This window comes from Pongo pygmaeus, chromosome 7 (assembly GCF_028885625.2).
Source record: "Pongo pygmaeus isolate AG05252 chromosome 7, NHGRI_mPonPyg2-v2.0_pri, whole genome shotgun sequence".
In the NCBI taxonomy this organism is placed as follows: Eukaryota; Metazoa; Chordata; class Mammalia; order Primates; family Hominidae; genus Pongo; species Pongo pygmaeus.
Genome location: NC_072380.2, coordinates 97,238,687 through 97,261,612, shown reverse-complemented (window position 1 = coordinate 97,261,612; position 22,926 = coordinate 97,238,687). Strand labels below are relative to the sequence as shown.

The 22,926-nt window shown below is 37.2% G+C and overlaps 1 protein-coding gene across 9 annotated transcripts in view; it reads right to left on the bottom strand.

Moving 5' to 3' along the window:
• Positions 1-22,926, bottom strand: part of RALYL (RALY RNA binding protein like) — a 722,957-nt gene that overhangs the window by 18,706 nt on the left and 681,325 nt on the right. For all 9 annotated transcript variants that reach the window (XM_054498886.2, XM_054498887.2, XM_054498885.2 and 6 more), the window contains one exon: positions 16,355-16,527. In XM_054498886.2, coding sequence (XP_054354861.2) covers positions 16,355-16,527 — 173 coding nt within the window. The remainder of the gene's footprint in view (positions 1-16,354; positions 16,528-22,926) is intronic.

Sequence of the window (22,926 nt, the reverse complement as noted above, 5' to 3'; positions counted from 1 at the left end):
ATAATACGGTTTTGGCCCATCCTACACAAAAATAGGCATTCTGGGCAAACTATGTGCAAGGCTATTTAAGAACTCTATGTTACTGATATTGGTATGTAGCATCTTACTCATCCTTATAGAACAATGGGAGTTACCTCCTGGGCAGGCAGAAGATGCCACTTCTCCCCCATAGAATTCCCTCATAAATGTGTGTGTTCAGTCACCTGCCTGTAAGTGGTCTAGTCTGTCTCTCTGTGTTTAGGGCAATGTGAGGAGACTAAGGTACCAAAGTGTGAAGGTTGAGGATGGGGTGGGATTCAAAAAGCCAAAATACAAAGATCTAGAATTTGTGGTCAGATTATGTATGGCTAAGTAATGACAAACCCTTCTCTTTAAATAAGATAATTATGTATCATTTGTTTTATCTTGATTAGTTCCTTTCTTCTTAGTATTCCCATATAAATGAAAATAACTTCCTCCAAATTTGAAATCACTGCAACTTTTCTCAGCAATTTGAAATGATTTGGTGTTACACTGTACCCCAGCTCAAGAGAGAATACCTTAAAAGAGTGTCTTGATGTGAGATACAAGATTACTAATAGAATATTCTAGACTTTTAAGACAATAAAAGTTACAAGGGGTATGCAAAAACACCATAACCAAATCATTAAAAAAATAGAGTCTCACTGTGTTGCCCAGGCTGGTCTCAAACTCCTAGGCCCAAATGATCCTCCCACTTTGGACTCCCAAAGTATTGGATTACAGGCATGAGCCACCATGCCTGGCCACCAAATCATTTTAATTTTTTTCTTTCAATGTTACTAAAACTTCCTATAATTAGCATGTCCACTAAATTTTGTTACTTGAGGAAAATATTAAGTTTCACATACAAAATCCCATAGCAGGGATTTTCATAAACATGATCCTATTTAATCTTTTCAATAACTCAAAAAAACTTCCTTTAACACATATGGAAGTGAGCCTCAGAGACTCAGTGATTTGGCTTGTCCATCTGAACCTGAAACCCAAATAACTGAATTGATAAATGTATACCTGTACTTTGTAAGGGCAAATGGAAATGATTTTCTCCACTATAAAAGGCAAAGACACTGACTTCCCATTTCCCCATTTTTAGAGTGTCTATTTGGAGGCCTGGTGAATCTGTGTCCTTCCTCCTACCTTTGACATCAAAATAAATTTTATTAGGGATTAAGCCCATTCTCCAATGATTACAATGTAGACACATGATATAGCTTGAATATGTGTTCCCCATCCAAATCTCCTGTTGAATTGTAATCCCCAGTAATGGAGGTGGGATCTGGTGGGAGATGATTGGATCATGGGGGAGGATTTCTCATGAATGGTTTAGCACCATCTTCTTGGTGCTGTTCTCACAATGGTGAGTGACTTCTTGTGAGATCTGTCTGTTTAAAAGTGTGTGGCACCTAGCTCTCTCTCTCTTGCTCCTGCTCTGGTCATGTGACCTGCCTACTCCTGCTGCATCTTCTGCCATGATTATATTTCTGGGGCCTCCTCGGAAGCTGAGGAGATGCCAGCATCATGCTCCGAGTACAGCCTGCAGAACTGTGAGCCAGTTACACCTCTTTTGTTTGTAAGTCACCCAGTCTTAGGTATTTCTTTTTTTTTTTTTAATTTTTTATTTATTTTATTTTTTTAATTTTATTTATTTATTATTTATTTATTAATTATTATTATTATACTTTAGGTTTTAGGGTACATGTGCACAATGTGCAGGTTAGTTATGTATGTATACATGTGCCATGCTGGTGCGCTGCACCCACTAACTCATCATCTAGCATTAGGTATATCTCCCAATGCTATCCCTCCCCCCTCCCCCCACCCCACAACAGTCCCCAGAGTGTGATGTTCCCCTTCCTGTGTCCATGTGTTCTCATTGTTCAATTCCCACCTATAAGTGAGAATATGCGGTGTTTGGTTTTTTGTTCTTGCGATAGTTTACTGAGAATGATGATTTCATAGCAATGTGAGGATGGCCTAACACATCTCCAAGATGGTGAGTCAAATAACCTCTGGATATGTGATCATGTTGAATTTTATGTGATCCTCATTAAGATAATTAAGAAACCCTTTGTTCTGGGAAATGGCTTACTGCAAAGAACCACCCTTCTCCAGTTGATTTAGATAAGACTCACACCTGCTTATTTACCTATGCTAAGGCCAGACATAGATCCTCCAAATTCCCACTCTTGCCCTCATTCATGACTAACTGAACTATTTTGTCTCCATTGGTCAATGAGAACAAAATGCTTATTAATCAAACAAGAGTCTCTCCTTCTCCCAGGACCCCAAACTTCAGTCCATCCTCAGCCTGAGCCAGGATCCATCCCCTCTTTAAGGGCCCTCCTGGAAAATATGCTGGCTTCAGGGTAAAACATCCTCTGATATATTTACTCAGTATGCCAATCTTTCATCCCACTTCTCCACCCTGGGTTCTTTCTAATCTTGTTTACTCCTCTCATAAAAGAAAAACCCTTCTTGCCTAGTACTTGAGATGCTTGCAGATCTCATGGCCAAAGCATTCTCCCTATTGCAATAGTCCCTCTCCACCATTGCAACAGCCCTCATTGCTAGTCTCTCATTACTAAGTCTAGATTTGTTTTTTACTTGACAAATGTAAAAATGTAGCGCTGGAATTACTTCTGAGATCTCTTAAGAGTTGTTCAGAAAACTGTCATGAGGTACGATTTTTTGTCTCTTGGGGAAATAATTGTCCTTTCTTCTGTTTGGCCAAATAAAATGTGTGAGATTTTGTCCTGATGACCAAGAGGGCTTGACAAAACTTTAGACCGAGTTTTTCCTGACTATAGGCTTTTCTTAGAGCATTTACTTTAGAAAAATTGTATTTGTAAATTTTCCCTCTGCCCCTTGGAGACATAAATCTTCCCCCAGCTTCTTGCCAGTTGTATAAACCCAGGAATATATTTCTTAAGGACCCGGAATCATTCCTTTGAACTGTAATCATTAAGTAAGAAGCAACCTCTATCTCTCAGTCTCTGTGGGAGGTGTGAACCTAACTTAGATAAGCAGCAATTAGCAAACACAGATGGCCTAATTACACTGACCAACCTTCCTCTACCATCCTCCAGTACTTTTCCACTAGTTACCCCGGTGCTTAAAAGCTATCCTGCCTGTTTCAGCAGAGCTGAGTTCAATCTCTCTCTTATTACAATAGTCTTGATTTCTGTTGAAACAGTCTTAAATCTTCCTTGCCTGTTTAACTTCATCCATTGCTATTTTTGCTTTGACACTAACATTGTGGTCACTTTGGTGCTTACATGCTTGTAAATTTGTTACTGCTTATGCAATTAAAAAATTTTGTTTCCCTACTATATTGATAGGGAGAGTTTTTTTTTTTTTTTTTTTTTTTTTTTTTTTTTTTTTTTTTTTAGACCAAGTTTCGCTCTTGTTGCCCAGGCTGGAGTACAGTGGTACAATCTTGGCTCACCACAACCTCTGCCTCCCGGGTTCAAGCCATTCTCCTGCCTCAACCTCCCAAGTAGCTGGAATTACAGGCATGTGTCCCCATGACTGGCTATTTTTTTTCTATTTTTCGTAGAGACAGGGTTTCTCCATGTTGGTCAGGCTGGTCTTGAACTCCCAACCTCAGGTGATCTGCCTGCCTCAACCTTCCAAAGTGTTGGAATTACAGACGTGAGCCACCGCGCCCAGCCGGCAGAGGTCTTTTTGTTGGCAGAATTGTATTATTTTTCTAACTACTTTCATAATTAGCTTTTTGATATCTCACAGAATTAAGACTTTAGATTGCTCCATTTTCCTCTAACACATTATAGCATTTTTAGAAAAGTAACTATTTTTTCCTATTTTTGTATATTTAAAGCTTATTTTTAAGCTGCTTCTCATTTCCAAAGGACTCCAGAATCTTTCTGTTCTCTTCCTCCTGTGTTATCCTCTATATAGAAACTCAGAAATAGTGAAAATATTTTATTTTGTTTGGATCTATACTCTAGATTTGTTATTTGGCTTTTAACATCATGAGAGGCTGTTTGAAAATTGTGTATCTACCACAATACTCTTAACATCTCAAAAATCCTTAGAACTAAAGCCTATTTTTTAATGATCACATTGTTTGATAGCTGCACTGATAGCTGCAGTTGAAATCAGAGCATCTATCTTACTTATCTGGGCATACTTTAGTTTTGAATCCTCTGAAATTTACTTTCTTATGAACTTGTGACTCTTTTCTTTTGGCTTTAAAAATTGTAGATCAGGAGTGAGAGGAAGGCTTATTTTCTGGTTTGTTTTACAAGTCAGCATTCTAGCTTTGCTAACTAAATTCAGGTTACTTGAAATTTGCATTTCTATCACTCGTAGGAGACAATATTTCAGAACCACTGAAAACCAACACTATAGAGTCAATACTGCTGTGTTGACTTTGATGTGTTGGTTTTAAGCCTCCTTCTGTTGTTCCTCCTCAGTGCCTTCAAGACTCAGGCTGCTGCCTGAATGACCTAGTGATTAAGCTATAATGAAAACTGTTTGCTTCCATGCTTCGTATAATAATCCTCAAAATCACAGGGGGGATACACACAAAAGTAATACTTAGAACACAATCTGATTATGACAGACAATAAAAATGCGCTTAAAATGCTCATAATATGTTTGAGGTAGTCTGAGGACATTTTCCTCTCTCTTTAACAAATATTTATGAACATTAACATATGCTAAGCACTACACGGAGGAAAAACACGAAGTAAAATAACCCCTGAGAAATTTACAAATCAGTGATCCAGAAAGAAGGAAAATCATTAATTACAATCTAGTAAGTTAAGTATGAGGAGCTATGTACAAAGCATGGCCTAAAGAAAGAAGCAAATCCAAATGGATGTGTCCTTGTTGGGGGACAGATTTATGGAATGGGTGACAAAGAATGATGACCTTTAAGAGAGGAGATGTTTTTGCCAGACAAACAAAATAAAAGGTAGAATGGGTTATTCCAGGCAGAGGGAACAGCATATGTAAATGCATGGAGGCATGACACAGTGTGTCAAAATCATCAGGTAACCCAACATCCCTTAGTCTACTCATTCATCCATCCCCATACAAATGCTAGATACTGTGCTATGCATGAGGGATCCACAATGAAAAAAGAACACCCTGGCTCAAACGGTTTTAAATCTAGTTGAAGAGAAAGACATTTTAAAAAGTGGTAGCAGCACTGAAGGAAGTATCCTAACAGAGGTTTGCAGGAGTTGTGGAGGATGTGCCTGAGTAACTTGAAAGTTCAGGAAGGTTTCCAGATAAAAACGAGTAGTGAAATAAAAGTGGATGTTCACCAGGATCAGGTACGGAATGACATTTCAGGAAAGTCAATCCCTGCTCCTCACCCTTACCCTTCAGGCAACCTCTGTCTGTTTAATTGCAATGATACACTAGTGCTCCACTTCCTTGCCAGCATGTAGTTATAGCAGCTAATTTTGGTCAGTCTGAGGGTGTGCAGTGTTACCTTACTGTGGTTTTAATTTGTACTTTCTTGAAGTCTGATGATTTTGAGTGAGTTTTCATGTGTTTACCACTTTGGTGAAGTGTCTATTTGCCCTTTCTTCTTCATGTACCATGTGCTCTATCCCAGTGGTTCTCAGCCTTGGCTGCACAATAAAACATCTTTAAACTTTTGGTCTGGGCTCCACCTTCTGAAACTCTGATTTAATTGTTATGGCTTGTGGCCCCTGTCACTGGTGTTTATGAAAGATGCACCCTCAGTGATGTCATGTGCACTCAGTTTTGAAAACTCTACTGTTGTACTTCAGGGTTCTTGAACTTCAGTAGGCACCACAATCACCTAGAATGCGTGTTAAAACATAGAGGAGTGGGGTCCACCCCAGAGTTTCTGATCCAGTGAGCCTGGGTTAGAGCCTGAGAATCTGCATTTCTAACAAATATGCCACATGATACAATGCTGCTGGTTCTGGGCCATCCTCTGAGTTCCACTGCTTTAGCCAAACTAAACTGGCAACTTCCCCAATTCTTTCATACCTTTCTTCCTTGTATATACTCTGTTCTCTCTGTGTGTAATGCCATCTAATTCTTTTTTTTTTTACTTTGCATACATTTTTTCATTCTTCAAGAACCAACTAGAATGTTACACAGACTTTGTGAAGTCTGCTCTATCATCTCACTTCCCACACCCGATTGCATGACTTATGTGACATTTTTACCTATCATACTGTTTTATTTATTTGTTCTGGTTGCAACATCTTCTCTTCTACCCAGTGAGAGCTCTGTGAAGCCAGAAACCAGTAGGTCTTATTCTTTGAATCTTAAGCAACCAACAATATCTGGCACATTACTGAGTTTCCACTATTTAATTAAAAGTTCTTTCGGTTGTTGTTTTAATGAATAAGTGTCTAGGTAACTAAAGAAAATGTGATATGTAAGGCTTCTCACATACTCGGTTTTCATAAAACCACAAGTTACCATCTGTTACTAAATTCATGGCCAGATCACATGAGCCAGAGAACAAATCTATAGCAAAAACTGAAACAAAAGCCCTATATCATCACAGGATACTGTTAGTGTTATCTTTATTTAAAAAAAAAGCCATAAGAATAGAATTTAAAAATAAATTGTTTTGAATTGAATGTGCCGAGAGCTATACAATCAAATAAAAATTTAACAAGCTGAAATCAAATCATAATTCTTCTCAGAATATTACATTTGTTTCCTGAAGTCTTTCTTATCAAATAAGAAGTGCTTTTTTTTTTAACAAATTTGAATAATCCAGGATTTTTAAAAATACAAAGTTTCATATGAAGATTATGTTGCTAGAAATGTAATGTTTTATTGAAAGCTTCACTGGCAAAATGAGATGATCATAACAATAGCAATAATGATAACAACAGCTGCAATTTACTTGTTTACTTTGTGCCAGTGACTTTGTTAAGTGCAGTCCATGCATTATATTTTTTAATCGTTACAAAAGCCCCATGAGGTGGGTATTATTATTCTATTTTCATACCAAGGCTGAAAGAAGTTAAATAGTTTGTTCAAGGCCAGTATTCAATTCCATTTCTATGTAGGGGTGCCAGATAAAGTACAGGAAACCCAGTTGAATTTGAATTTCAAATTAAATAACACTTTTTGGAACATTTCATGGAGTATTTGAGACATGATTATATTAGAAAATCATTTACTATTTATCTGAAATGAAACTTTAACTGAGTGTCCTGTATTTTATTTGCTAAATCTGGAGACCCTACTTCTATCTGACTCCAAAAAATTTGCATCAGACCACTAGGTTGTATTGCATTCCAATTCTCTCTTATGTACAGGTAAGTACAGGTTTACTTATATGAAATTTGTGGAATAAACTTCAAACATTTAGCGAAGCATCAAGGCCTTTTATAATTTGCCCTCTGTTCTCCTGGTCACCACATTCAGAGGTGCAGCAAATGCCAAGGCCTTGAAACAGGAGCTGAGCAGTGTGTGCCTGGAAGCTACAGAGCTGATGTGGGGTGAATGGGAGAGAACTAGGAGCCAGATCAGAGAGGTAGCAGGGTCCAGATCACGCAAGACTTTGTAGATCACTGTAAGGACTTAGGTATCTATTCCAAGCGAGGTAGGCAGTTTTAGAGAGTTTTAAGTACAATGAAATAGCCTGGCTAAAGCTTTAACACAACCAAATTGGCAGCTCTTTGGAGAACAATCTGCAGAAGAATAAGGCCAGAAACAGGGAGTTATTGCAAAATATTCAGTCAGTAGCTCATGTAGCTGCTTTGCTCTATAGTAGAACTCATGGTTCAGGCTTTAAGCTGTGTTACTTGGGGTCTTGGTGACAACTTCCAGTTTAGAGCTGGGGACAGAGCATTGTCCTTGCAACTTTAATGTGGAACCTGATGTGGCTTCTCTGGCACAATGAGACCTGAAGGGATCTTGCACCAACTGCACCTTGTGGGTCCTGCACCTCTGAGTAAGAAAGAGTCATACTGGTTCTCACAAAAGGCAGCAGCAAAGTCTGTGGCAAGGCTGCATCCTCAAGGGGGAGGGCAGGTAGTGGGCAGGCAGAAGCAGCACATCATCAGATATGCTCCTGAGCACAGGTGAGATACTTTCTGGGACTCCCAGAAGCAGCTGGGAGAGATTGTGAGGGAGTGGCAAGGTATTGCAGCTATGCAGAGGCTGATATAAAGCCAGTAGACTTTTATTATTAATATAACTATGACTTAATTTATCCCATGTCTGGAAATGCATGGAAACATTTGGGTCACCAAAATTAAATACATCAAGTTAAGTAGGACAATAAAACAGAAAATACAGGCCTGGCTCACACCTGTAATCCCAGCACTTTGGGAGGCCAAGGTGGGCGTATCATCTGAGGTCAGGAGTTAGAGACCACCCTGGCCAACATGGTGAAACCTCATCTCTACTAAAAATATGAAAATTAGCCAGGCATGGTGGTGGGTGCCTGTAATCCCAGCTACTCGGGAGGCTGAGGCAGGAGAATCACTTGAACTTGGGAGGTGGAGGTTGTGGTGAGCCAAGATCACACCACTGCACTCCAGCTTGGGCAACAGAGAGAGATTCTGTCTCAAAACAAAGAAACAAACAAACACACAAACCAGAAAATATACAAAAGGATAAAAATGCCCTACAATAAAAACAGAAAGACTTGGCAAGGTTTTTCTAACTTTGGAAAAAAATATATAAGAGGATACAAATGCTCTACAACATAAAAAAGACTTAGCAAAGTCTTTCTGACTTTCTAAGTCTTTTTTTTTTTTTTTGTCATAGTGCAGTAGGTCACCTAGACTAGGTCAATTGCAGGACACATGCACCATGGTTGTTTATCTTATCCCTAACTCCATCCAAATAATGGTACTGATTTCTTTATGCCTTCAATATCTGTTCTCAGTAGGACAGGGAAGATAGCTTATGATGGATTGATAGAGTTCAAGACGAAGGTCTTTGAATGCTGTGCTAAAATACAAAAATCAAACAAAATTCAAAATCAAACAGATTAAGTAACTACAGAGTAGCACAAAATGCCTACTCTGTGCTAAGTATGTGCCTTTTAGACATTAATTCATTTACTCCTCATGGCAATTGTGAGCCAGACATATATTATTGTCAACCCTCTTTTATAGATGGAAAAACTAAAGCCAGTGAAGGCACAGGTAAGTGGCTTGCTCAAAGTCATGGGACTTTGAACATGCTTCTGTCAGACTGCAGGCAGAGCTCTTGTTTCTAACAGTTAAGCCATCCAACCTCCAGGAAAGATTTTGTCTTAATGGCAGAGTTCTTTAACTAAAATAAAAATGATTGAAATCAAGTGAGATGGCAAGAGTAGCAAGTCTGAAATAAGAGGAGACACTTATTACAAAGGGATCAGAGCTCTTGAAGAGGCGGGATTCCAGGTGGAAAGCTGGAAGCAGAGATATCTGCTTATTACACTTCCCCTCACATCAAAGGCTGAGTCACATCCCATTTCTGTTGAGAACAGATGGCCAGTGGACATGCATGACCCATGCAGGTCACCTAGGCCAGGTCAGTTGCAGGACACATGCACCATGGCTGTTCATCCTATCCCTAACTCCATCCAAATAATGGTACTGCTGTCTTTATGCCCTCAATATCTATTCTCAGTAGGACAGGGAAGATGGCATATGATGGATTGACGGAGTTCAAGATGAAGGTCTTTGAATGCTGTGCTAAAATACATGCCAAAATCCAACAGATTGAGTACTACTTTCTTCCTTATAATTTATAATTCTAACTAATTCAGTCGGCACTACCTTTGTGGAACATGTCTCACAAGTTCTTGTTTGTCCTCTAGCCAGCATTCATTCAAAATGATAAGAAAAAGAAAGAGAAGCACAGTTGATAAAGGGGATCATCCAGGTGAAGGACTTCATTAGGAAAGAATCAAAAAGTCTCAAAAAGAAGGAGACATTTTCAGTCTTTCTCATAAAGAAAGACCAAGAATACTGATCAGAATGCTTTATGCATTCCCGTTTTTCAATGGCGTACCAGAATGTTTACTTTGAGTTGTCTTCAAGTGCAGGATTGGATTTGAGGTCCAGACCTTCCCCAGTGTGCACAGAAATTCAATACCTGGTAAGCCCAGGTGACTTACTGCTTAGTTGAATGTTTTGTTAAATCCTGAAAGATGTATTACAACGTAGTACTCAGCTTGCATGTCTAAGTATTACACAATTCAGCTAGGTAAATCTACTGTGGATTCTTGCTAGATTTGCCTGATTTGATTGCGTGTAGTTGGCAAAAGGAAAAGTAATTATAAGTAGAATTCAAAAGAACTCAAATTCTCCTTAATCCATTTAAATGTTTTGCTTGTCTATAGTTTCCTTTGGGAATTGATGGTTTAGCTCTATAGTTGCAAACCTTGGTTTGATAAAGCACAGATTCCAGGGCTGCTTCTTGAGATAATATATGTTGGCATTTTAGCACCCCAGGTATTGAGTGTAAGTTGACCAAAAACTCTCCTTTGGAAAACACTGGATTAGCCTAAGGCTCCATAACACATCTGACAGCTTTATAATGTCCTAGAGTGTTCACAGAAGCCTTTTCTCATACACCTGAGAAGAGCTCATTTGCTTTTTTGAATTAGCACTGTGTTAAGCACTAGCTTTCCTATAGTATTTCCGTTATGGCAAAGGCCACTTTAATTTTGGATGACGTTATTTTATATAAAGGGGAATACAGATTTGGTGGATATAAATATAGAGAATAAAAGAGCTTGAAATGTTGTATTTGTGAAGTTTCCAGTAGTTTTTATTTTTTAAAATTCACCTTTACCTACCTATGTATAATGTGAATTATCTAATGCTTTTTGGATTTTAAATATATTTTCCATAAAATGATCTGGGGACAATGAAGGATGATTTGAATATCGTTTATTCAATTTTAGCACATGTCGGTTCTCTAATTTGTCATCCTTCAAGGTAAAGTTCCAACCCCATTTCTGCCAGGAGTCTTTATTGACCATAGTGGCTATGTCTGGTTCCCCAACTGTAAACTAAGTTTTTCATATGGTTCTTACCATGACATGTTGCACTGTATTTTTTATCTGTGGCCTTTATCCTCAGTTAGTTCATATCTTTCTTATTTTCTTTTTTTATCCCCAGCGGTCAATCAATGAATACTTGCTAGTGGATTTATTCAGAAACACGACTATAGTAGTGGTTTCATAGTGTATGTATAGTGCATCAGTACAGAGAGTTTAACTGTAGATAAATCCAAATTTTGACTTCTATGCACTACTGAAATATATAGGTATGGATTATTGTAGAATCACAGATTTTGAGTCTTGGCTGGCTGCTTATAAATTATAAAGTCCGAGCTTGTTTTTTGTTTAGTTTTTCTGTTTTTGTGCATGAGGAAATCAGTCATCTGTCTGGTTTTTTTATTTATTTATTATACTTTAAGTTTTAGGGTACATGTGCACAACGTGTAGGTTTGTTACATATGTATACATGTGCCATGTTGGGTTTTTTTTTTTTTTTTTTAAGACAGAGTTTTTGCTCTGTTGCCCAGGCTGGAGTGCAATGGCTCAATCTCGACTCACTGCAACCCCCGTTTCTTGGGTTCAAGCGATTCTCCTGCCTCAGCCTTCTGAGTAGCTGTAATTACAGGTACCTGCTACCATGCCCGGCTAATTTTTATATTTTTAGTAGAGATGAAGTTTCACCATGTTGGCCAGGCTGGTTTCGAACTCTTGATCTCAGGTGATCCACCTACCTCAGCCTCCCAAAGTGCTAGGATTACAGGCGTGAGCCACCACGCCCAGCCAGGAAATCAGTCCTCTCTCTACAAGACACTAAGCTACTTGAGACAAGGAGCCATACTCTTAAACATTTCCTTTCATACATAAAGCAATGACTTTAGTTTTCCCTGCATTTTTGGTAGCACCTGGTGCACGCATGATAGATTCCCAAATGTGAATTGAAAGAATTGCTTCATGGAAATCAATTTCACTAAGTGTATATTTAGAACTAGACATTATGTGGATAGTCTGTGCTCATATCTTTGGCTTCTCACCACCTCACAAGGGGCACCACCACCTACAGCTACCCTACTAGCTCATTTTGTTGCGTTTCCTTCACTTCAGATCCAATTCTTATTTCCTGTTCATTCTTTTGCAAGGGCATTCTAGATTTGCCTTGAGCAGCTAAATGGGCATGTGGATACCAGCTCTTCTTTGTGAGAAAAACTCTAATTATATTGTATCTTTGCTGTTCAAATCTATGATGCCCTTTATTATCTAAAAAGAAAATATTTGTGCTTTTATTTCGCTTTTTGGGAACCAAGGATGCTTTGGTTCAGTAGCCTGGAAAGGAGATAACAGTGAACACCAGACTAGGGAATTTTCTCTTGGGCAATCACTAGGAGAGACTCCTTAGTTTCAATCTGGATTGCAAGGACTGAGTGTTAAACCCTTCCTCATTTATTATTTTCCAAGTCTTAGAAACAAAATGATGTAATAGATGTAGGATTTATCTCTAGTTCCCTAAGCCTCCAGTGATAATACCAGGGTTGAGGGAGAAAACCTGATGGGTACCTCCAGGCAGGTGCTCAGTTCTAATCAGCTATTTTCTGTGTATTTAGAGTATAGTCCAGATACCATGGTTTGGATTTATTGCCATGACTGTATGGTCAAGCCTTGCTCTTTCAGACATATTGCTCCTAGGAAACATATGCATCCAGAGTAAAAATGAAACAGAATGGTTTTTGAAATTTCTGATCTTGCCTTACTATTTTGTAAAAAAGAAAGTCAAGAGAGACTTGGAGAAGTTATTTGGTTAGGTAGTTCAATTAGACTGATAATGACAGATCTGGGACTGAAATTGGCCATGCCCTCTCTTTCTTGTCAGCCTTTTGATAACTGTCTTACTCTTTCACCCCCTCATCCAATATTTGGAGTGACTTCATGCCCATGTAGATGATTCATCTTGCATCTGAGCCCCTCATTCCTTAAATTCTTCATCTGCTGTGACTTCTGCACTGATCCCGCTTCTATCAATCCCTCCCATGGAGCATCTCATCATCTCTAACTGTCCACCTCTGAAATATCTCGGTCCCTAAGTACAGACTTTGTTTTTCTTTTATTCATTTAGTTCCTCTTTCTCTGGTCCTTAATGGTATATGTAGGGGCTTTTTGTTCCCTTTGTGCCTTTATTTTCTCAGTTTTAAACTCCCCCACAACCGTGTTCCCTTCCTTCCCTGTTGGTTAGATTCCATGACCCATCTAGTCAGCCACTCCTTTTTTTTTTTTTGACTAATATCCTCAACTCCTTTTATTTATTGTTGTTTTTTGCACTATCTGACAAAAATGCAACTTTGAACACGTTTGCTTTCTTCATGCTTCCATAAGGGCTGATAAAACCCAATGGAGAAAAGGCAGATTGATGACTTCATAACAGTTGTTCTCAAAGTGTGATCCCAGACCAGCAGCATCAGTATAATTTAGGAACATGTTACAAATACAAATTCCTAGAGCCCCCTTCAGCATACTGAATCAGAATCTCTCAGAATGGGACACAAGAATCTGTGTTTTTACAAAGTTCTCCAAGTAGTTCTGATACATCTTAAAGTTTGCAAAATACTACTCTATTAATTCTTGATCTTTAACCTTAACTGGCTACTAACACTGCCAATCTTTATATGTTTTCTAAATTAGTAATCTTTAGTGTTTTCCATAGGAGCCTTTTCAAATCTTTTTCATTCCCCTGAAATCTGTGATAGTGCCCATCTCTCCTCATTCCCCAGAGGTTATCACTCTCTGACTTATCTTAGTTTGTGCTTGAACTCCCTCAAATTCCTGCCACAACATCCTCAGACTAACCACAGTCACTTCCAGTGGAGGAGTCTTCAGGTATGTATACTTGTGGTCTAGATTCCTTTCCTTTCAGCATCGGGGATCTTTTCTCTTTCTCTTCACCAAGTTCTCTCTCTCTCCTGGCATCCTTCATCTAATCTCATCACAACTTACATTCACACTCTTTGGGATTTTGATTCTATGTGTGATGAAAAACATTGTAGGGTTTTAAGCAAAGAAATGGCATTGTCTGACAGATAGTTTATAAAGATTTGTACCCTTCTTCTGTGGAGAATGGGTTGCATGAGGCAAGAGTTGAAGCAAGAAAACTAGTTTAGATATTATGGAAAATCTGAAGAGCAGGGATGGTGGCTTGGGTCATGGTACTTGTCGTGGAGTTGTAACTAACTTTGGGGGTGTGAGTTGGAAGTAGAATTAACAAGGATAAAGGTGGGGCCAAGGATGATATTAGTCTTTGGTTTTAATAACTATGTGAATGGCGATGCTGTTTACCAGAATGAGGAAGCCTGGGAAAGTACAAAATGACTTTGTACTTTCAAGACTTTCAAAAAAATCAAGACTGTTTCTGGCCATGTTAAGTTTCAATTGTTTATTGGAGATCTATGTGGTGATAGGCAGCTAAACATTTGACTCTAGAGTCCCATGAAGAGATCATGGATAGAAATGTGAATTTAGGAATCTTTGCCTATAGGTAATATTTAACTCTCTAGTATTTGATGAAGACATCTTGGGACAGGGTGTAGAAAGAGAAGATGGCCTAAGACAAAGCCCTGAGCTACCCAATATTTAAAGTGGGAGCATGGAGGGAAAATTTCTAGTATGAGAACCTGAGAATGAGCAACTGGTAAATTAGGAGAATTTCTCAGAAGAAAGAAGTGGTCAGCTTATGAACAATTCTGCTGAGAAGTAAATTAAAATAAGAACAGAGAAGTAACCATTGTAAATGGCAGCATGGAGGCCTCCAGAGAGCTCAAGGAGTGTAGTCACAATGGACTCCTGACAGCAGAGGTCTGATTAGAATGAGTTGAGGAAATCATGTTGTCAAATTAGTCCTGCTGAATCATGTAGTCCTGCCTAAGGAGAATCTGGGACATTTGTTTGTTCTTCACTCTAATCCTTAATCAATAGATTCCTGAAATCAATGTCAGTCTAAGAACAGGTGCTTAAGTTCTGCAAACTGATACAGACTTTCAAAGAAATAGGGGTGGTTGCTAAAAGTTCATATTTGAAAAGTTTAAATGAAGGTGCTGGCTGGGCGCAGTGGTTCACACATGCAATCCCAGCTCTTTGGGAGGCCGAGGTGGGTGGAGCACTTGAGGTCAGGGATTTGAGACCAGCCTGGCCAACATGGCGAAACCGCATCTCTATTAAAATTACAAAAATTAGCTGGATGTGGTGGCAGGTGCCTGTAATCCCAGCTACTCAGGAGGCTGAGGCAGGAGAATCGCTTGAACCAGGGGGGGCAGAGGTTGCAGTGAGCTGAGATCGTGCTACTGCACTCCAGCCTGGGTGACAGAGTGAGACTCTGTCTCAAAAATAATTAATTAAATAAATAAACAAAAAATAATAAAGGTGCCATAAATTTTAATAGAGCTGGCATGTTAAAAGTCAATATAGAATCTATACAATTCAGCTGTCTTGGAAACTATTGATAAAACAAACACCATGAAAAAATGAGTTAAGTAACTAAAGGTACGGTATTAAACTGGAATCTGATTTTTATCTGGGATAAGCCAAATTTAACATGATCAGTCCATAGATATTTGGAAGTTGGCAACATATACACACACACTTGCCCGCATATCATTTTTATTAGTTAAGTCCTTTGAGATAGTATATTTAATTTCACGCTTGATAAAATATGAGAAATAACATCCTCATCAGCATACATTTACCAAGTCCGTGATGTGGTTATGCAGGAAAGGACATCTGGAAATGAGCAGTATAATGATTACGATATTAGGAAAATACAACTTGTAAAGAAGCAGGTCTTAGCCAAATTCCCAACTCATAATAACTGATTGTCAGGCAGTACAGGCATTGAAAATGGTGAACTGGCCATCTACCAAAGTGTCATCTTAGGGAGCACACTGTAGACAAGACTGTTGGCCATACAAATAGTATAAATAATTATCATCAGTTAGTAACCCAGGTATCTTCCAGTATATTGTAGTTTGTTACCAGGATATTATATCCACATATAGTTCACTTGTAATTGCATAAATGCAAGGTTCCTTTTGCAATGGAGCATTTTGGAGAGAATCTTTCATTTTGGACTTTAAATATACCTAATCTCTTATATGATATTTATTTTGCTCCTTCATGTAGACCTTCCTATTTTAAGTTAGCAATAAAGTATTGAGCACTTATTATGTGCAAAGCACTATACTCGTGTTCCCTTAAATATATGCATATAAGAGAAATAAGTCCCAAATGACTTAATCCTTATTTTAGAATGAATGAGTTGCTAACATGCTAGTGTTGTTACCCAAAGGGTGTGAATACCAAATGTTTCTTTCCTACCAGCTCATGACCCCCATCTTCATCGAAGTCCTCCTCTATCCCATCTGTCATCTCTTCTCCATCGGCATCTGGCCCTCCTTCAGCAGGCTCCTCTGTAGAGTGATCTGCAATCTCTGACACACATTCCTCTTGGATCAGCACTAGACTCTCTTCCAATTGCTTCTTCTGAGCTTCTGGGGGGGAAAAAGCAAATGACTACTACCTTGGGTTGCTCATGAGCCATTTGGATAAACCATGAAAAAACAGTCCATGAAAGGGTAAACTCTATATGCTATTAAAGGTGTACAGAAAGTAAGGTAATATTATGCTTTAAGTTGAATTTTTTCAATCATGTAAATCATGTACAGATTTCTATGTGCACTTACATGTAAGCATATTTATTTTAACAGAATTAGCAAAAATTAGGGAATCCAGATGGTAGTAGTACATTAGTAAGATTTACATAAACAGATTGATCTTTCTGGCTACTTTATTTTATATATAGTGCTTTCTAATAAGGATGGTCTTTCTGAGAGGAAAACAGAGCAAAAACAAATGGCAAAAATCAGATACAACATAGAAATTGTTCACTCAAGGAAGCAGGATGGACAAAATTCATTGACAAGTTCAAACCTAAGTGAAAAAGACAAAAACTCACTGAGGAAAAAAGTACAAAAGAAAATATGTTGTTTTTCAGACAACATGTCTATGTGAATAATCGCCTGAAATTTTAAAGTCTAAATTCTGTTGACAGATGTGGTTAACTTCAATGGTTAAGAACATAAATTCTGGGGTCAGACAACCTGGGTTCAAAGTTGAGCTTCATCACCTAATAGCTTTGTGATGCTGTGCCAAGTGGAAATGATTAACCCTCCATGTGTCTCAGTTTTCTCATCTATGCAATAAGGACAACTATTTCCTAAACTTTCAGGGTTTGGTGTAGTGAATCAAAGTGTTAATATAGTGACTTACAAATAATAAGTGCTCAACAAATGAAGCTACACTCTACATTAGTAAAATTTCCTCTAGTTGTCAGGATGTGTGCATTCCATATAGAAACCTGCTCAAATGGAAATTGTGCTGACAGCATCATAATTATTTCCTCTAGTGGGTGGTATTCATCTGCTATGATAATATAAAGAAATGTTGGGTAGCCAATAAATTAGATCATCTTATGTTCCTCCTTCTCTAACTTATTCCCATGTGTTCATGACTATTCAAAAGTTGGTTGTTTTCACTAATTTTGCTGTTTTTTTAAATCAGATGATTAATCTATTCTTTGATCTGAGTTTTTAAATAGCCTAATTTTTGATCTTATTTATTGATAATTTATGACAATAAAGGCAGTTTATAGAGCTAAATAACTTTAGGGTATTCATTTCTGGTCTTTTTCATAATGTGAGATAAAAGGAAAACGAGCATTGATATAAACATTTTGTCTCAGCACCAAACTTTTCAAACATAACTAATATGTAAATCAACAAACTGATATAAATATAATGTATAAATAAGCAAATAAGCAGATATTCTTTCCAAGAAATTGTTTATAAGTAAAATAATACTTTTATAAACAAATGTGTATCTATACTTTCTTGCATTTTAATTCTCCAAATGATCAAGTTTATTGAAAATAAGACAGTAGTAGAGGGTTGCTGTGCCTTGTCTCTGTTGTCAGAGTTTAGTTACTCTGAGCTCTAGTTGACAAGATTCTAGCTCTAGCTTTGTTACTTACCCACAGAATTACAGACACTGAGTTTGAGTCTAAGTTTTGGCCATTTGTTCAGGGCAGGTCCTTTAAGCACATTAAGTCACTTTTTCCTCATCTTTACCCACCTCTGGGTTTTACTGTGAGAATTAGCAGAGCTTATATTTGGGAAATGTTTTGCAACTTATAAAGGACTACATAAATGTGTTCTATTATACACAAAAGGGAGACGGTATGCTCTTCACTGTGAATATGTTGAAGGAATAACAACAACAGTAAGCTTAGATCAAGAGGCCTGTTGAGATGACAGAATAACACTCATGAGGCTGAGGCTCTGTTTCAGAGGAGGAAAAGAGCTGGTAGATCAAACCAAGGCTGGAAATAATTACTATGGGTATCATAAATGACCAAAACACAGGATCTTTTTCATTAAGAGAAAGACATTTACTTCATATAAATAGACACAAGCTATACACACCTTGATGTTTTTAAAATCAACTTATTAGGTTCAAATTTCTCCATTTAACAACATTACTTGTGCAGTAAGGATGTGAATTCTGCTTTTAATACTGTACTTTTTACCTTTATGTGCATATACAGATGTACTGGTGGAAGGAAGTATAGTACATAAATTCTTCCCATTTTTCCTAATGTCTATATAACATTTAGCACAGAAAGTCCTATGAAGGCTATAAAGTGGTTATTGTAAAATATAACCAAGATTTTTTCTAAATATAGAAAATTATCCAATTTAAGAAGGTAAAAGTGAGTTAGAGAAAAAAAAATCTGTTTAATCCAGAGAAGACTCAGTTGTCTGAATTAAACGGAATGTAAATAAGGCAAGAAAGACCAAAAACACTATCAATTTTACTCTTACTGAAGATTTCTAGGTTTTATTCTCATTTTCCTTCCACATATCATTCATTGTGCTCTACAATTCTAGATCTGCAACCTAGGTTAACCCACATACACATCTATTAGTAGGCTCCACTGAGAAAATGATGTGATAGGTCGACTAGCTCAAGCATTGGACAGTTTTGAATCCTTTACCATTAATCACATCTCTTGTTCTATTCTGTTGCCTCTCCTATCACTGATCCTTTGACTGCACAATGGAGGTGGCTACTCTGGTTTTGGCCCCCCACTCTTCCTCCTAACAGAGGTTTTTGTACACATCATCTAAACTGCTCACTTCTTGCCACTCTATGTCACCCTGCCACTTGTTCGAAATGCCCTAGCTTTCAAGACCTGGTGTTGGTACCAGAAGAAAGAGGGAGAAATAGAAATTTGGGATTCTTATAATTCTATACAGTGAAAAGTGGTTTGAATCTTATAAATTTTTTAAAACCAAACGTTCTCAATGTTAGGTCATTGTGTTTATCTTTTTGTTACAACAGATAAATGGACTTTTGCTTAAGATTGACATATATTAGGAATTCAATTGGCCTGGTATATCCATTTCTTCTGTAATGATTCCAGAAATATTTGTTCCATGAGAACTCTTACTTTTTGATATTGAAAGTAACATGTACATATATGTGTGTGTGTGTAATATATATATGTGTATATATATGTATATATAGGTGTGTGTGTATGTGTGTGTGTGTATGTGTATATATATATATATATATATATATATGTATATGTAATTTTTTCTCTGGAAGATCTCTGGTCAAGGAAGCATAGCAGATTTTCAAAGCACCCCTGTAGGACCACACTTTAAACATGTCCTCGTCTGGCTTCATGTATCAATTTGTTTCAGCTTGTATCAGGAAAGCTGACATTCCTGATCTTCCCAGTTGAATATAATCTTTCCCTCTTTGATCAGCCAAGGCCCTGATCAAATGCTGTCTTATAGTTAGTTCTACTGTTTTCTTATCTTCTTCTCATTAGTGTTTAAGCTTCCTGGAAATTTGAGCTATTGCCTCAGAAGATTGTTGTCACACTCAAAGAGGATGATATAGAGGTCGATCTTTTGTAAACTGAAAAGCACAATACAAGTCAGTTATCAAAATATTTTGATGTGCTCTGTACCCCTCACTGAATGCCTTGCACATGAAGAGATAAGGTATCAGGAAGGATATAGGGTTTGAGATCCATACTTCTGCTAATTACTAGTCCTATTAATTGTAGTTTTCTTCTCTAAAAGGTAAGCATGAAAATAACATCTATTTCAGAGAGTTGCTGTGTGCTCTAATGAAGAAAAAGATGTGAATGTGTTTTTTAAACTGCAAAGACCGCACAAACATGTTATAACAGGCTCAAAACAGTTCTTGAGTTGAATCTACATTTATTTCTTGAGTGCTATAGACAAATTTCCCATGTCAAAATTATTCACCCCTACTGATCATTAAGAATCAGGCATTACAAAGATTATTTTGGATTTTGGTTTCAATACAGCCTTTTTAGTTCTATGTTTAGACAGGCATAGTCCAGTACTGATATCGTTTGTCTGTGTGCCCACCCAAATCGCATCTTGAATTATAGCTCCCATAATACCCGTGTGTTGTGGGAGGGAGCCAGTGGGAGATAATTGAATGATGGGGGTGGTTTCCCCCATTATAGTAAATAAGTCTCACAAGATCTGTGGTTTTATAAGGGATTTCCTGTTTCTCCTCGCTCTCACTCTCTCTTGCCTGCTGCCATGTAAGATGTGCCTTTCATTTTCTGCTGTGATTGTGAGGCCTCCCCAGCCACATGGAACTGTGAGTGAGTTCATTAAACCTCTTTTTAAGTTACCCAGTCTTGGGTATGTCTTTATAAGCAGCATGAGAACAAACTAATACAGTACATAGTACATAGACATAGTTACTCTATTTTTTGTATTAACATACAATATACATGTGATTCTGATGATGTATTTCAAAGGCAGTGGTATATTAATACAGTTCATTGCAAAAAATCCTATATATTGTTCTCATCATCCAATCATTAACTTGAAAGCTAAATGCTTGGAAGTCATTATCTGAGTTGAGAGGAAAAAAAGCTTTAATTATAATGATATTGATTCATAGGAGTTTCACAAATACAATCAGCCGGTGCGTTAGTAATAGGTAGTCAACATAGCTTTTGTCCTCATCTCAATGGGAAATATTATAATCACTAAACAATGATAGGTTCCATGAATAAAATCACACATGAAAGCACATCTTTTTTATTAAACTGTTGGTTCACAGTTTAATAGGCAGTGTTGATTCAGTAATTATGTTGCTGAAGTAGAGATAAAGCAACTTATTTTTTATGAATAATTATCTAATGTTACTTTTCTTAGAGATGAGTAATGTTGTTTAGTTTATTGTTTATACAATTTTCTTTATTTGCATAGTTATTTTTCTAGTCATCACTCTTTTTATTGTCAATGTGAGTGTGTGAGTGTGTATGTGTGTTTGTGTGTATGTGCATTTCTCTCTCTGCCACTAAAGCTTCTTTGGGGCAGAAACATTTTTATTATTCATCTTTGTTTACGTGGTGGCTAACTCAGACCCTTAATCACAAATTAAGTGTTTGCTGAATATATTAATGAATTGTGGAATCAACTGATGAAAATAAATATCAAATATGTCAAATTCTTTTCAGTTAAAGTGACAGTTGAATTTTGCACACCATGGTAACAAAAATATAAATCCAAGGTAACTTAAAAAGAAACAACACTGAAAAACCTCCTTGCCACATTCAACATGACAATCGCATACCACAAAGTCAAAGTAAAATGTGAGATCTGAAATTTTCCGGGAAGAAAATTGTTTGTGTTTATATTGACAAGTCTTCAAGAGTAAAATGAAATGTGAAGTCTTCCAGTGCTTATTGGAAGAGGGCTGCCTTTGAACACTGGCATCTTTTGGAGTCTCTGTTGGCTTCTTTAAGTCAGAGTGATGGATGACCATAGCATTTCTTTTGTGAAAAGAGAAATGAGTATTAGATTTTTTTTTAGAGTCAATTAGAAGCCAAAAAGCCAATAGCTTATGTGAAAAGACACCTCTAAGACACCTACATTATGGATTACAAAAAAAAAAGGTTTATAATGGCTACAAGTTAGTGTGTGTTTATGAAGTGCTGACCATGTAAGATTCATTAACTTTAGTCCTTGAAATATACTGCAATGTAGGCTTATTTATCATTTTACACATGGGGAAACTGAGGCACAAATAAGTGTTCATGGTCACACAGTAATAAGTGCAAGAGCTGGAATTCCAAGTGAAAATTTCTGATCTTATAACCTTGGCTGTTTTCTAATATATCTCTAAAAAAAGGCCTAATTTGACATACCAAGGGAATACTTCGAATCTCTTCAATAACCAATTTTAAGTTCAAGAATGAAGAAGTGTGTTTAGTTAGGGGCACATGTTCTAGTTAGCTAAACAATGACTATCAAAGGAAAAGAAGTACAAATTACACGTAAGTATTTCTGTTTAAGGGAAAATGCCTAAGGCTTTAAAAAGCCGTGAAAGAAAAGAATTTAATATTAAATTCCAAACCTCATATTCAAATATTTTTTCTGCACATCTCATCTCTACTTCAAAAAGCTATCTATGATTCAGAAAACAAGTTAGAATTGTTGGGATTTATGTTCAAAGCATTTTTATTAAATTGAGTTTGCTGCATAGCTATTATCATTAATATAACTATGAAAATTGGTTGAGTTGGCAATTAAGTTTTTTGACATGCTGGCTTAATTGCTAGATAATTGCTAGCTGAATTGTACTTAGCAGATGGTTGGAAAGAACGTTGATACAAAAACAGTCACATTATTCACTAGAGCCAAGCCAGTATCCTTGAATCATTGTATTTGCATACTAGTATAAACTGTATTTTAAGAAAAATTTTATATTACAACACCTGTATATAGTATGAATTTAACTCAATGGTTCCAATAAATGCCATTTAGAAA